Below are 14,204 nucleotides of genomic sequence, written 5' to 3' on the forward strand. Positions count from 1 at the left end.
TGAGCTACAGATTTTTCACAGATTATTCCCGTTCACTGACACTGACACATGTAACAATGTGCCTGAGAAAGTCTAAATACCCAATTATCATCCCAGAAGTGACAACATACAGTAGAAACCACAGTGATGATTCTTCAGGAAAGCGGGGGAGCAACAGGGGTTTTCACAGCTATCTGCTTATGACATTTACTTCATTCTAGTAACATTCAATCTGTTGTGACGATATTTCTTATTGTAGCATCCAACAATTGAACAAAGTAAATTTAAAATAGCTGATGTTGCATTTAATGTCATATGTTTTAATCCTGCCACCTTTCCTGAGAGAATATTAAAGGATCATGTGGAGTTTTTGACCATTAACAGTGTTAAAACAATGATTTTTATCAATTAGGAGAAAGCTTTAAACTGGTATTGGATTATGAATTAGAGAACCAGATCAGTGAAGAATCAAGCTTTTAATTTCAACAGCAGTAATAAATCAAATCAGAATCATCAGAATGATGATCTCACATGTAGCTAAAATAGCAGAAGTGAGTAACTACATTGGGTCATTCGGTGCCTTTCTGACTTTATACTATGTCCAGACTTTAGACCAGATTGTAATATGCCAGACAGCTAAACCAAGGGTTAGGGGAACAGAAGAAGCCCGTGTCATATTATGGAGAACACGTGTTTCAGGTCCATGCTTTATAGTAACTTTATTCTTAAAACACAGATTTGGCTGCCAGGGAAGTTTTACTTTTACATCACCTGCTCAGCAGCAATAATTACTGATGTTTGCAAACTCCCTCTCAAAATCCAGAAGAAGCCATTAATCAGTATTTCTCAAAGTGCAACACAGGTGGTGCTCAGAGAGAGAGAGAAAAGCGGAGCTTAAGATGCATCCGATGCAAATGAGCCCCCCTTAATTTGCTTGCAAATGGCAAATGATTTTCTATGGCTGACTGACTTATCAGGCCCTGACAAAGCAGGGTGTGCTGTTCTGTGTCTTCACCTTGGCACCACAATCTCAGGAAACAAACACTCTCATGCTGTACACTTGCACCCTGTACTCCACACAGCAGCCATTACAAGAGTGCAGGGTTGGGGATTGGGGGAGGGCTCCTAAACAAATCCCTGATATAATTAGTTTTCTCCACTGCACCTAATTAACCTTTGTCTGTGTGCCATTTACACATCTCATTCACAAGCTGAGCATTCGTTCATTAGCTGCCTGTTGTGTTTTTAATGTGTTTTACTAGTCATGGTGAGGTAGCGCTTTGTTAGTGTCATACTGTTTCTGTGGATGTGTTTGAAGCCTGGGACTGCTGTATGTATCAGCAAAGGAGATAAAGCAAGTTTTGTGATGATTAGATGCTGCTTTAGTAATGTGGTTTTATGCTCATCAAAGGCCAACGGAGTGAAATAGATTGAACATGTGGAAGATGGATACGTACACTTGAATATCTAGCATGATCCTCTTGTCCTCCTCAACGTGGATTCCCCAGATACAGTCCTGGCCTTTATCATAGGATTCAGGCCAGTTGGGAGAGAGCACCACACCAGCTGAGTCTGTGATCTCACCACTGCACACAGCTGGAACACAAACACACAAAAAAAAACATGTTTACAGTTTAAATCTCTAAGTCATCATCAGAGATCGCTCTGTCCCTTTGTTTTGGGGTGTGTAACAAGCAAATTGGATGCGTGATCTCACTAAATATAGAAACAGAACAAAGAATTTTGTAATACAAACAATTAAAGAAATGAAGTCTGCTGTCAGTTTTGTATTGCTGAGAGTCAGTGTTTAATTATCTGTCATCCTGGGGCCAAAGATGTCAGTGAGCCCCCCCGAGACTCATTCTTATATAGTGCTTTTTACAACATGCCACATTCACTATGTTTTAAGTGCTTACTAGCTAACATTCAGACACATTCATATCTTGCCCAGGGATATTTGGCACGCAGACTGGGGGAGCCAGGGATCAAACCACCAACCTTCCAATCAGTAGATGATCTGCTCTACCTCTGAGTTCAATCCTAAGTGTTAAGATGGGTGTATCAAGGGGAAAGTGACTCAAAATGGACAAAATTGTTGCAAAAATGTAGAAGATGACAAGAAAGAAGCACAAGTAATCCAAAGATGCATGTCAATGAATCAGGCATACAAACCTCTGCAAGCAGGCTCAGTCTCATTCCACTGTGGATTGTTAGGATCCATGCACTCAATGGTGACAGATCCCTGTTCCAGAGTATACCCCGGGTCACAGGCAAACTCCACCACAGCTCCTACTGACCAGGTGTTGTCAGTGCTGGTCATGTTACCGTACTTCACAAAGGGTTCATAGCAGTGACCCGCTGCAAAAGCTAGAGAGATGGAAGTAATGTTACAAAAATAGTTGTAGGAAGGAGTTAGAATCCATCCATCTATTCGCTTCCGCTTATCCTTTTCAGGGTCGCAGGGGATGCTGGAGCCTATCCCAGCAGTCATAGGGCGAGAGGAGGGGTACACCCTTGACAGGTCGCCAGTCTGTCACAGGGCTAACACACAGAGACAGACAACCATTCACACTCACATTCACACCTATGGGCAATTTGGATTAATCAATTAACCTATCCCCACAAGCTGCATGTCTTTGGACTGTGGGAGGAAGCCGCAGTACCCGGAGGGAACCCACGCAAACACAGGGAGAAGATGAAAACTCCACACAGAAAGACCCTGGCCTGATGGTGGAATTGAACTCAGGACCTTCTTGCTGTGCGGCAACAGTGCTAACCACTGTTCCACCGTGCTGGAGTTAGAAGCTCCATTAATAAATAATAAACAATTGTTTATATTTGCCCTTATATATATATGTTCAAAATCCATCTTTTAGAGTGTGCATGTGTCAACCAGCCTGTTTCAGTTGCTGCTTTTTCTCTTTAGTTTAACTTTTTTCTTACTAATTTTCTTACTTTTTTCTTACTAATTTGTTTGTCCTTTACTCTTCACTCAGATGAGTGTTCATCTGTATTAATAGCTTTCTTTTCTACATCATTTTCCTAGGGATTATTAAAATATTCTGATTTTGAGATCAAATGTATTTTGTTTATATTTTCTTAAAAATGTGATTTTGTTAAAATCATATTGCATCTTTCACTAGATTTATTTCAAGGTCTCTTTTTTCAAGTGAAACACAGAAAAGAAAACATTAGTTAACAGATAGTCAAGCTTCATAACAAAAAATGTTTAAAGACTGATGCAAAATAGTGAAAAATATTATATTTAGTTCAGTAAAGCTATGAACCATATTTTAAATTTTACCTTCATCTATGTATTCTGTGGTAACTTGTAGGTTTTGACCCGTGTCTTAAATCAGCCAAACAAACAAACAAATAAAAAAAACAACCAGTTGTTTGTCAACCAATTTGTTTGTTAAATCTTTTTGGGCTTCCTTAGCCATTAAAAGATTGGTTTTAACTCATTCACTGCCAGCCATTGGCAGTGAATGAGTTAAACCCATTGACTCATTCACTGCAATTGACGGCTATAGACGTCAATGGCAGTGAATGAGTTAATATTGCATGCTCAATGAATAACTCAGCCAGCAGAAACCCAAAAATGAAGAGGAGAAGCCATCATAGGACAGGCCCCTGCATGGTATGTACCACCGGCAAATAGAGGAAGTGACTGACATCCAAAAATCCTACTGATGGCTGGACAAAGCTGGACTGAAAGACAGCACAGAAGCACTAATCAGGGCAGCACAGGAACAAGATCTAAGTACAAGATCCATAGAGGCAATGGCCTACCACACCAGGCAAGACCCCAGGTTCAGGCTGTGTAAAGATGCCCTGAGATAATCCAGCACAAAACAGCAGGGTGCAAGATGCTTAGCAGGCAGGATATATGTGGAACACTGTAGCCAAGCGGCCGGCATAGTATACAGAAACATCTGTGCTGAACACCCCTTGGAAGTCCCGAGGTCAAAATGGGACCTTGGGTGGTTGAGAATGACTGGGCTAAGATCCTGTGGGACTTCCAGATACAGACGGACAAACTGACTAACCAACATAACAACATCGCTAACGTACATAGTAGTGGTAGACAAGCAGTAGAAGATGGCCGTAGTGACAGATGTAGCAATGACCAGTGACAACAACATCAGGAAGAAGGAAAAAACTTGAGAAGATGTGGAGGGTGAAGGTAAGAATGGTCCCAGTGGTAATCTGAGCACTTTGTGCAGTAACACCCAAGCTAGGCGAGTGGCTCCAGCAGATCTCAGGAACAACATCCGAGATCTCTGTCCAAAAGAGCGCCGTCCTAGATTAAAGGTCTGTCAGTCAGTAGTTCCCCATTCACTCAGATTCCATGGCGGCCAAAATAAAAACAACAAAAGTGGACTGATATTTTGGTTTATTGTGGGTTTAGATTAAATTAAGTTAATTAGGGCAATAGTGAGTGTGGATTTCTTTAAATTGCCACTTTGTTGTGTTTCCAGATTTTAATCACAACCTTTTTTAGTTTAGTTTAATGTTATTAATATGATATTAAATGGAAACATCCATCCATTCGCTTTTCAGGGTCGCGGGAGGCGCTGGAGCCTATCCCAGCTGTCATAGGGCGAGAGGCGGGGTACACCCTGGATAGGTCGCCAATCTGTCGCCGGTGGGCTAACACACAGGGACAGACAACCATTTGCACTCACATTCACTCACGCATTCACACATATGGGCAATTTGGATTGATCAATTAACCTATCCCCACTGGGAGGAAGCCGGAATACCCGGGGAGAACCCACGCAAACATGGGGAGAACATGCAAACTCTACACAGAAAGACCTCGGCCTGATGGTGGAATTGAACTCACGACATTCTTGCTGTGCGGCAACAGTGCTAACCACTGGTCACCGTAAATGGAAACAGTAATTATAAATAATAATTATAAGAAATTACCACATTAGTACATTCTTGTTTCTTCATTGTTACCCTACTATTACCACTTTATTATCAGGCTGTAATAGAAAGTGCTATCCAACTCATCATGCATAATTCTTACCTTGATACCTAATGGCTATGCCAGTCGATGTTCCTGTGGCATCTGTAGTAAGCTCAATGAAGAGCTGCTTAGATGTGCTAAGGAGCCCTTCATTAGGCAAATACTCCACCTCATAGGAATCATACAGTACGGCTGCATTTATGCTGTTGCCATTCTTGATCAGGAGCCTGAAAGACAGTGAACAAAATTTTATTTACAGGGTATCTTATTTAACAGAATGGAACTTTTTGACTCCTACTGGCTGTTCTTTATCTGTTTGCATCCTTGCCTACAATTGAGTATAAAATACTGATTAACGTAACATATTTGAATGATCTATTTAGGCTACTTTGGAAATTAAAAGAAAATATCAGTTGCATGTTTAAACATATGTACAGCAAATTATAAACAGATATTTACAGCATTTTTCTTTTCAATTTGCCTTTGTACACCTCCAGTTGTTTAAATCAAACATCTGACTTTTCTTTTATTTCAGAGGGTTTAAGAACAATATTGCATTTTCATACATACTCCCTATTTTCAGACACTCAAAAGTAATTTAGAAGAACTAACATAAAAAAAATCATTTATAGTCAGTGACTGGCTGAAGTGTAGAACTCACAGACGTCACTGGACTGCAGGAGAAAGTTTGAGTACCTGGAACTAGCAGAAAGCCCCAGTAGAATCAAGCCCTGAACCTTCTTGTTAAGTGGCAGCAGTGTTAATAACTAAATAACTGTGTCACCAGTGTTGGGGAGTAACAGAATACATGTACCGGTGTTACGTATTTAAAATACAAAATATGAGTAACTGTATTGCGTTACAGTTACCATTTAAAAAGGTGGTATTCAGAATACAGTTACTTTGTTGAAATAAAGGGATTACACGGCGGTCTTTTCCTGTTTCATATGTTAGGCTGTCCCCTCTCTATTTTTGGTAATTCCACGCTGGTGGAAACCCAAACAAAACACGCAATAAGAGGCTCTAATGTCTGGGTGTCAATCTCGCGGCCCATGTCACCTCTACTTGCAGCCCGCAAAGAGACGTGAAGAAATATTTTTTTAAAATTATTCAAAAAAATTTTTTTAATATGAAGGCAATAGGCAGAGTATTACAGGCATAGCCCTAAAGAATGTAGCCTAATGGGCAGTGTAGCCCAGTTGTAAGTAAGCTATTAAGACTCGACTGTACACTGTGTTCGTGTTTTCCTCTGAAACAATAAGCTCCGTTGCAGCAGCCTTTCAACGCCGCTCTCTGTCTCTCGCTAGCAAAGTTGACCCAGACAACAAAGTAAGGCTAGTTTTTGGCTACGAGCCCGACACGGAACCCGCCAGAGGTCCCTTTACTACTGGTTCGGAGCCGTGGACCTGTTTTATATACGCGCGGAATAGTTTTCTATACGAGATCACTGCAAAAAGTGCAGCCTTATCTAATGTCCACCCTACTGTTACTCATTTTATATTAAGATTTAAAAATCTAGTTGGTGTTGGTATGATGAGTGACCTTCAGTAATAGCAACAAATCACACAGCAATAGTACATTCATGTAGTTGTAAAAAGCATGATAATATATTAAGTAATCCAAAGTATTCAGAATACGTTACTCTCATTGAGTAACGTAACGGAATATAATAATGGATTGGATTTATATAGCGCTTTTCAAGGCACCCAAAGCGCTTTACAATGCCACTATTCATTCACTCTCGCATTCACACACTGGTGGAGGCAAGCTACGGTTGTAGCCACAGCTGCCCTGGGGTAGACTGACAGAAGGGAGGCTGCCATGTCGCGCCATCGGCCCCTCTGGCCATATGCTACAAAATACAGGGTGGGCCATTTATTTGGATACACTGTAATAAAATGGGAATGGTTGGTGATATTAAAGTCCTGTTTGTGGCACATTTGTATATGTGAGGGGGCAAACTCCTCAAGATGGGTGGTGACCATGTAGAAGTCAGCCATCTTGGATACAACTTTTGTTTTTTCAATAGGAAGAGGGCCATGTGACACATCAAACTTATTGGTAATGTCACAAGAAAAACAATGGTGTGCTTGGTTTCAACGTAACTTTATTCTTTCACAAGTTATTTACAAGTTTCTCTTTGTTCACAGCCATTGACATGTCGAAGAGGTTAACACGTGAAGAGCGGATCGAAATTGTGTTGATATCTGGTGAACGCAGTAACCGGGTCATTGCAGCAGATTTCAATGCAAGACCCCCTACGAGACCACCCATCTCCCATGCTACAGTCAGCAAACTGCTTACTAAGTTTCGTGAAACTGGTTCAGTGTTGGATTTGCCAAAATGTGGACGCAAGAAAACTGTCACTAATGAAGAAACATCAGTGGCTGTCTTAGCTTCATTCAGCAAGAGCCCACAGCGTAGCACTCGCCGCATGTCACTGGAGAGTGGCATTAGTCAAACATCCCTTCGGCAGATATTAGCTACTCACAAATGGCACCCTTGCAAACTTCAGCTACTGCGGCATCTCAACGAGGATGACCCAGATCGGCGCACAGAATTTGCAGAATGGGCAAAACAAAAATTGGAACAGGGCCCTCAGTTCACGCAGAAGATTTTGTTCAGTGATGAGGCAAACTTTTATGTGAATGGTGAAGTTAACAAACAAAACCACCGCTATTGGTCTGACACTAACCCACACTGGATGGATCCCTCCAAGACTGTTGGAACAACAAAAGTGATGGTTTGGTGTGGTATATGGGGCACAACGATAGTGGGTCCATTCTTCATCAGTGGAAACCTCAAGGCCACTGGATATTTGAAATTGCTACATGATGATGTGTTTCCCTCTTTATGCACTGAAGCTGGCACGTTCCCTGAGTTTTTCCAGCAAGATGGTGCACCACCACATTATGGGTGCAGATCCGAGCATTCCTAGATGAACAGTTTTCTGGAAAGTGGATTGGTCGTCGTGGGCCAGTTGAATGGCCCCCAAGGTCTCCCGATCTGACCCCCTTAGACTTTTATCTTTGGGGTCATCTGAAGGCAATTGTCTATGGTGTGAAGATACGAGATGTGCAGCACCTGAAACTACAGATACTGGATGCCTGTGCTGGCATTTCTCCTGTGGTGTTGCTATCAGCGTGTGAAGAGGGGGAGAAGAGGGTTGCATTGACAATCCAACACATTGGGCAGCACATTGAACACATTTTATAAGTGGTCAGAAACTTGTAAATAACTCATGAAATAATAAAGTTATGTTGAAACGAAGCACACCATTGTTTTTCTTGTGACATTACCAATAAGTTTGATGTGTCACATGGCCCTCTTCCTATTGGAAAAACAAGTTGTATCCAAGATGGCCGACTTCTAAATGGCCACCATGGTGATTCACCACCCATCTTGAGGAGTTTGCCCCCTCACATAAACTAATGTGCCACAAACAGGACTTTAATATCACCAACCATTCCCATGTTATTACGGTGTATCCATATAAATGGCCCACAATCTACATTTTGGGGCATGTAACCTGTAATCTGTAGTGGAATACATTTTAAAAGTAACCTTCCCAACACTGTGTGTCACCCAATCATTAATTACCATGTATGAAGGAATATACACACATAGAACACACACACAGATTTGATGTTGATGCACGTCACAGCCCTCCACCAGCAGCAATCTTGTGGTTGTCTTATTCTTCTCAGTTAAAAGAAAAAGGTGTATCAGAGCACTAAAGTGTTAAATAAAATCAATAAACTATTATAAAATATGTGTATATTTATATTTTTTCTTAATGCTCCTGTTGGTTACTTCATAATGTAATGGGTTAGAGATGTGCCTAAACAAATAATATCCAGTTCAGTCTCAGGAGGAGACGCCCTTTGTGTTGTGTCAGGAAGAGCATCCAGTGTTCAAAACATGGGTAAGGGAGCAGTTGAAAATAACTTTTTATTTTTATTGTTTCTGTTCACATAGACTCATATTCATACTCACATTCTCTAGATGGGTAAAAACCCTAAAAACACTGGCTATAGTTTTTCATGCCATTACCTATAAATCATGCAACATTTTGAGTGTTAATGCATTCATAACAATTTTTCTTGCCTTCCAGATAACAACTGGCTGTGATTTCTTGCTATAACAAAAGTAAATCAGCAAACTCTACATTTGTAATCTGTTAAATAGAATATCAAGGGAGCATTTTGAGTACATTGATTAGCTAACGTCTAAAAACCTATAAACAAGAAAGAACGGTTAATTAAGACTGATTAATTAACTGAAGTCATTTTCTGTCAGTATATAATATCTGTGGGCTTGTGTACTGTAGTATCAATGATAAATCACCAATATTTGTCATTTTCCATTGGTTTATTGGAAAAAGTGAGTACATAGCTACATGGGATACATCATAGCAAGTTTCATGAAGTGCAGCTGAACACTATGAAATAGTGAGTAAATGGTCTTAAATGACAGATCTTAGATTTTTTTTGTTGAATAAACACTAGTATTTATATACTTAGGTTATATAATAACTAACTAGTTAAATAAATAATAAACTAGAGGGTTGTATGATAGAGCATCTATCAATCGGCGGATCAATCAGTGGCTCCTCCAGCCCATGAGGGAAAGTATTCTTGGTCAAGATACTGAATTGCGAGTTGTCCCTCCATGTGACTGTGTGAATTGATGTTAGTTTTAAAAAGGGTGGGGGTGGGGGTGCGCTGTATGAATGTGTGTGTGATCGTGTGAATGAGACCAGTAGAACACACTTTGTTCAATCAAACTGAGTAGAAAGGTGCTATACAGTATACTGGAAGTACCAGTCTATTTCTGGCCTTTTAAAAGCCAACAAACCTTGGTGCATTAAATGAATACCTTTTGCACATTTGTCAGTTAACTTTTCCAAATCACCACTTCACCTAAATCTTTTCCTTTTGTTTCTAGAGCTGTCCAGATATCCCTTCGTATCTGTGAGGTCTCCATCTGTAGCATGAGTATAAGAGCAGCCTGGAGCCACTATTGTCTGGCAGACAGAATGGATTACTCAGCTAATTTCTCCCCCATGGTTACTCTATTCACTGGCCCTTAATTGCAGCCCCATGCTGCTAAAATGACACTCAGCTGTCACCGGTATGTGCTGCACTGACATCCTGATGTTATTCTGTGGAGTCTTCAGGGACAAAGCAGAAGGTACAAAGATAAGAGGCCTCATGATTGAACATAAGTTACGGACTGTGCTGAAGTAAAGAGGAAAGTAGTACATCAAAGTTAACAGGGTGTGAGCCATGAGACAGTTACACCAGCCAGCAAATAGCTCATATTTTCTAACAATCTGAAGTGTTTAAGGAGCTTGAAAAGAAAAGCGTCTGGACTTCTTTAAGTTGCTTGAAGACGTTTCACCTCTCATCCGAGAAGCTTCTTCAGGTCAGAAGAAGCTTCAGGTCAGAACTGAACTCTTCAGCATAAGCCCTTCAAGCTTACATGTGGGGCAGATATGATGAGGCAGAGGCGGAAAATGGGTGGGGGTGCTCTGGATAGAGGATTTTGTCATGTAATTTACTTTAATTGGACGGCCAAACATATTAAAACCCAACTATAACACTTCTCACCATTGCCAATATTAACATAACTAAAAAGGGTATGCACAACAGTCCTCCAGACATGGGCATGTGTGGTACCAGGGAGGATTGAACGATCTTAATGTCGTACGACCAAATACATGTTTGGGGTAACTATCCAGTATTGGTTGAGTACACATGCTTCTTTCTGAACTTCTAAAAGTTTGATTTAAGGGGGCAGGATGTTTGTTTAAGAGGATGTTTTTACGATACCAGTTTACTAGCTACTACCCTGTCGTTGCTGGTGCGTTGCAGGCATTTTTCAAGTCACCCCATGCACAATACATGTACATCCCAACTGTAACCTGAGTCTCACATTTGAACAGATTAGTAATTACAATATTAAACCTTTCAGGAATATCCTCTATATTCTTTAAAGTTTAATAAGGCAAAAAATGACAAACAAAAAATTACAAAAAGGAAAAAAACAAACAGTAACAATAACTAACAAAAAAGGGACTACATTGCTTTGTTGCATTAGGTGATACTCATTGGGTGTCTTTCATTCTAAGACTGTGTAAGACTGGAAACTTGGAAATTGTGCACATAGGAGCTTTAGAGTAATTGTTTTTGAAATGATCAATTTGTTAAAGGAAAGAGTTTTCAGTTTACAACAATCTCAAATCATAGCTTACCGATCATCATCCTCAGCCAGTGCTACCTTCTCAAAGTGGATGTGGAGCCTCTGGCCCTCAGGGGCCTCCAGCAGCCAGTGGCAGGTTAGGTTGTTGCTGTAGTTGCTCGGAAAACCAGGAGAGACAATCCGACCAACTGTGATGTTCCTCACCAAACCTCCACAGGCAGCTGAAAAACAAGAAGGAATGGAACTGAACATCAAATTAAACTGTGGTGGATTTCACATTATGTAGTGAATCTCAGTCAAATTTACTTGTACTGACATCATCTCATTCTCTATTACCCTAACTTAATAACCAAACTCAAACTGGTGACCATGAAAAAAAAACAAGAACCAGCCTAATAAGACTGCTTTTAGTATTTGAAAGCATTCAGACATTTGCCAACATCAAAATTTATTATAGCAAAATTTATTTATATTTCCCTTAATTTTAACATTATAAATTGTAAACTTGTAAAGCATAAATTTGATCCATCTACTGCATAATTTGATTATCATCATTAGTATCACACCACTGCTGCTCTGCTGTCAAGTGCTGTTACAATAATTTTAGTAAGTCAACACTTCCTGATACTGTTAGTTGTTATCAAGTAGCTAGTGTAGTACTGTTTGTACTATATTATGAAATTTCCGTTGCAGAAAAATAATGTGAATGTCTGGATGAAATAAAGCCTTTTGGGTTGTGCTAACAGCAGCCAAAGGAGAAACAATGCAAACTGGAGGTTTGTACATTTTACAATGCACAAGAAATCTAAGAAATGTGAATAGCATCAATTATTATTATGTAAAATAATTCTGTAGGAAAACCATTTAATTGCTGTCTGTCTGAGTAATTCACACTGTCAGTAGTTTTCAATTAAAACTACCTTCTACCAAGAAATAAACCTATCAACAGTAGATACACGACTTGATACAACTGCATGTAGGTGAGAAAATAGCTTTTGTTAATATTCAAGCTGTAATCAAGAATTTAGATCGTCAAGCTGTTCCTAAGACCGTGCTGTTCTGTCCTTCTTGAAATCTGCTGGCAAGACTCGCCCAGTTTGGAGGTCACAGGCCTGAGTGTTCTGATTACCATGGAGACCACTGATGCCTTTACCCTCCACATCTTTTCCAGTTACCTCTCAGCCCTTCTCAAGCTTCATGTGTCCTTTCTTCCTGATGTTGCTATCAGTTACTATTTCCACATCTATCACAACCTCTTCTTCTGCTTGTCCACCACTCGGTGTATCCCATTTTGACCCTGGAACTTCCAGGCCATAGATGGCATGTATGTATGTTCCTGTATGCTATCCCACCCACTCGAAACTCATATACAATACTTCTATTAATTACTTTCTCTGACTAACTTAGACTGAGACTTGGGGCGATCGTGGCTCAAAGAGTTGGCAGCTTGTCTTGTAACCGGAAGGTTCAAGCCCCGGCTCGGACAGTCTCGGTCGTTGTGTCCTTGGGCAAGACACTTCACCTACCACCTACTGGTGACGACCAGAGGGGCCGATGGCGCGATATGGCAGCCTCGCCTCTGTCAGTATGTCCCAGGGCAGCTGTGGCTACAACTGTAGCTGCCTCCACCAGTGTGTGAATGAATGAATAGTGGAATTGTAAAGCGTTTTGAGGGGTCCCGAAAAGCACTATATAAATGCATTATTATTATTGATACAATTAAATGTAAATAGAATGCATAAAAACAATAATTTTGCACTTATGTTAATGTGTAAATGCTATGAAATACTTATAAAAAAAACCTTTGTAACTAAAATTTTGCCTGTATAATTAATTAGGTTATGTGTATAATTTCCGTCTTCAGCTGTGGCTAGTCGAAGAGTTTTGTCTGGGAAACGTTACCTTGGCACTTTGGTTCCTTCCCACTCCAGTAGGGTGTGCTAGAATTGCGGCAGGTCAACACAGAGGAACCTTGCAGCTTGTAGCCCGTCAAACAGGAGAAGAAAGCCTGCCCTCCAGAGTGGAGACTGCTCACTGATACATCACCATAGAGAGGCTGCTTGGGGAAGACACAGCTCAACACGAAGGCTGGAGAGAAAGAGGTGAAAGAGTCAGGGAAGCAGAGAGCGTTAAACACACAGAGAGACAGCGGAAAATACACAAAAGGAGACTGAAATTAAGGTGTAAAATGTGAAATTTCAGCAAGACATGACATTTAGTTTCAGAAATTTAGACTAGTGTTTCCTGACAGTGGTGCAAGCATTATAAAAGAACCTGCTCCAAAGCCACCATCTAACCTATAACACATAACCCACTTAACACCTTTCAAAACGTTTTCACACCCTTAGTTATATGGTCTTGGTTTTGTTTGTTTTTTTGTCTCTGCAATAATACAGATAAAACCACAAATATTAGACAACCCCTATCAGCAAGCACTTGAGCAAATGTGGGAGGGAAAAACTCCCTTTAAACAGGAAGAAATTTCGGGCAAAATCAGGCTCAGGGAGGAGCAGCCATCTGGGCTAGGGCGAGGGGAGGGAGAGAGGTCAGGAGACATGTTGTGGAGGCGAGCCAGAGATTAATAATAACTCATAATTAAATGCAGAGATGGATAAACACATGGTGAGTGACAAGGGGTGAGAGAAGGAGAAATGCTGAGCATATCATGGGAAGCCCCCAACACACTACGTTTACTGCAGCATAACTAAGAGGGGATTCATGGTCACCTGATCCAGTCCTAACTTTAAGTTTTGTCAGAAAGGAAAGTTTTAAGTCTAATCTTAAAAGTTCAGAGAGAGTCAGTCTCCCAAATCGAAGCAGGATCTGGTTCCACAGAAGAGAGGCCTGAAAGCTGAAGCCTCTCCCTCATGTTCTACATTTAATTACTCTAAGTAACCCAGCAGTCTGAGAGCGAAGTGCTCTATTTGGGTTTTTTTGTGTCTATGAGGTCTTTATAATAAGATGGGGCCTGATAATTCAAATAATTGTATATAAGGATATGGGAGAATGTTTGTTTGAGAGGATGTTTTTGGGAGAATCTGCT

At 40.5% G+C, this 14,204-nt stretch overlaps 1 protein-coding gene across 2 annotated transcripts in view; it reads right to left on the reverse strand.

Annotated features, from left to right (window-relative positions):
* sez6b (seizure related 6 homolog b) overlaps nt 1-14,204 on the reverse strand; it is a 236,781-nt gene that overhangs the window by 24,165 nt on the left and 198,412 nt on the right. For both annotated transcript variants that reach the window (XM_076892128.1, XM_076892127.1), the window contains exons 5-9: nt 13,064-13,249; nt 11,214-11,382; nt 5,018-5,184; nt 2,152-2,346; nt 1,437-1,575 (exon numbers count right to left, since the gene is read on the reverse strand). In XM_076892128.1, the coding sequence (XP_076748243.1) occupies nt 1,437-1,575; nt 2,152-2,346; nt 5,018-5,184; nt 11,214-11,382; nt 13,064-13,249 (856 nt within the window). The remainder of the gene's footprint in view (nt 1-1,436; nt 1,576-2,151; nt 2,347-5,017; nt 5,185-11,213; nt 11,383-13,063; nt 13,250-14,204) is intronic.

This window comes from Maylandia zebra, linkage group LG14, assembly GCF_041146795.1.
Source record: "Maylandia zebra isolate NMK-2024a linkage group LG14, Mzebra_GT3a, whole genome shotgun sequence".
In the NCBI taxonomy this organism is placed as follows: Eukaryota; Metazoa; Chordata; class Actinopteri; order Cichliformes; family Cichlidae; genus Maylandia; species Maylandia zebra.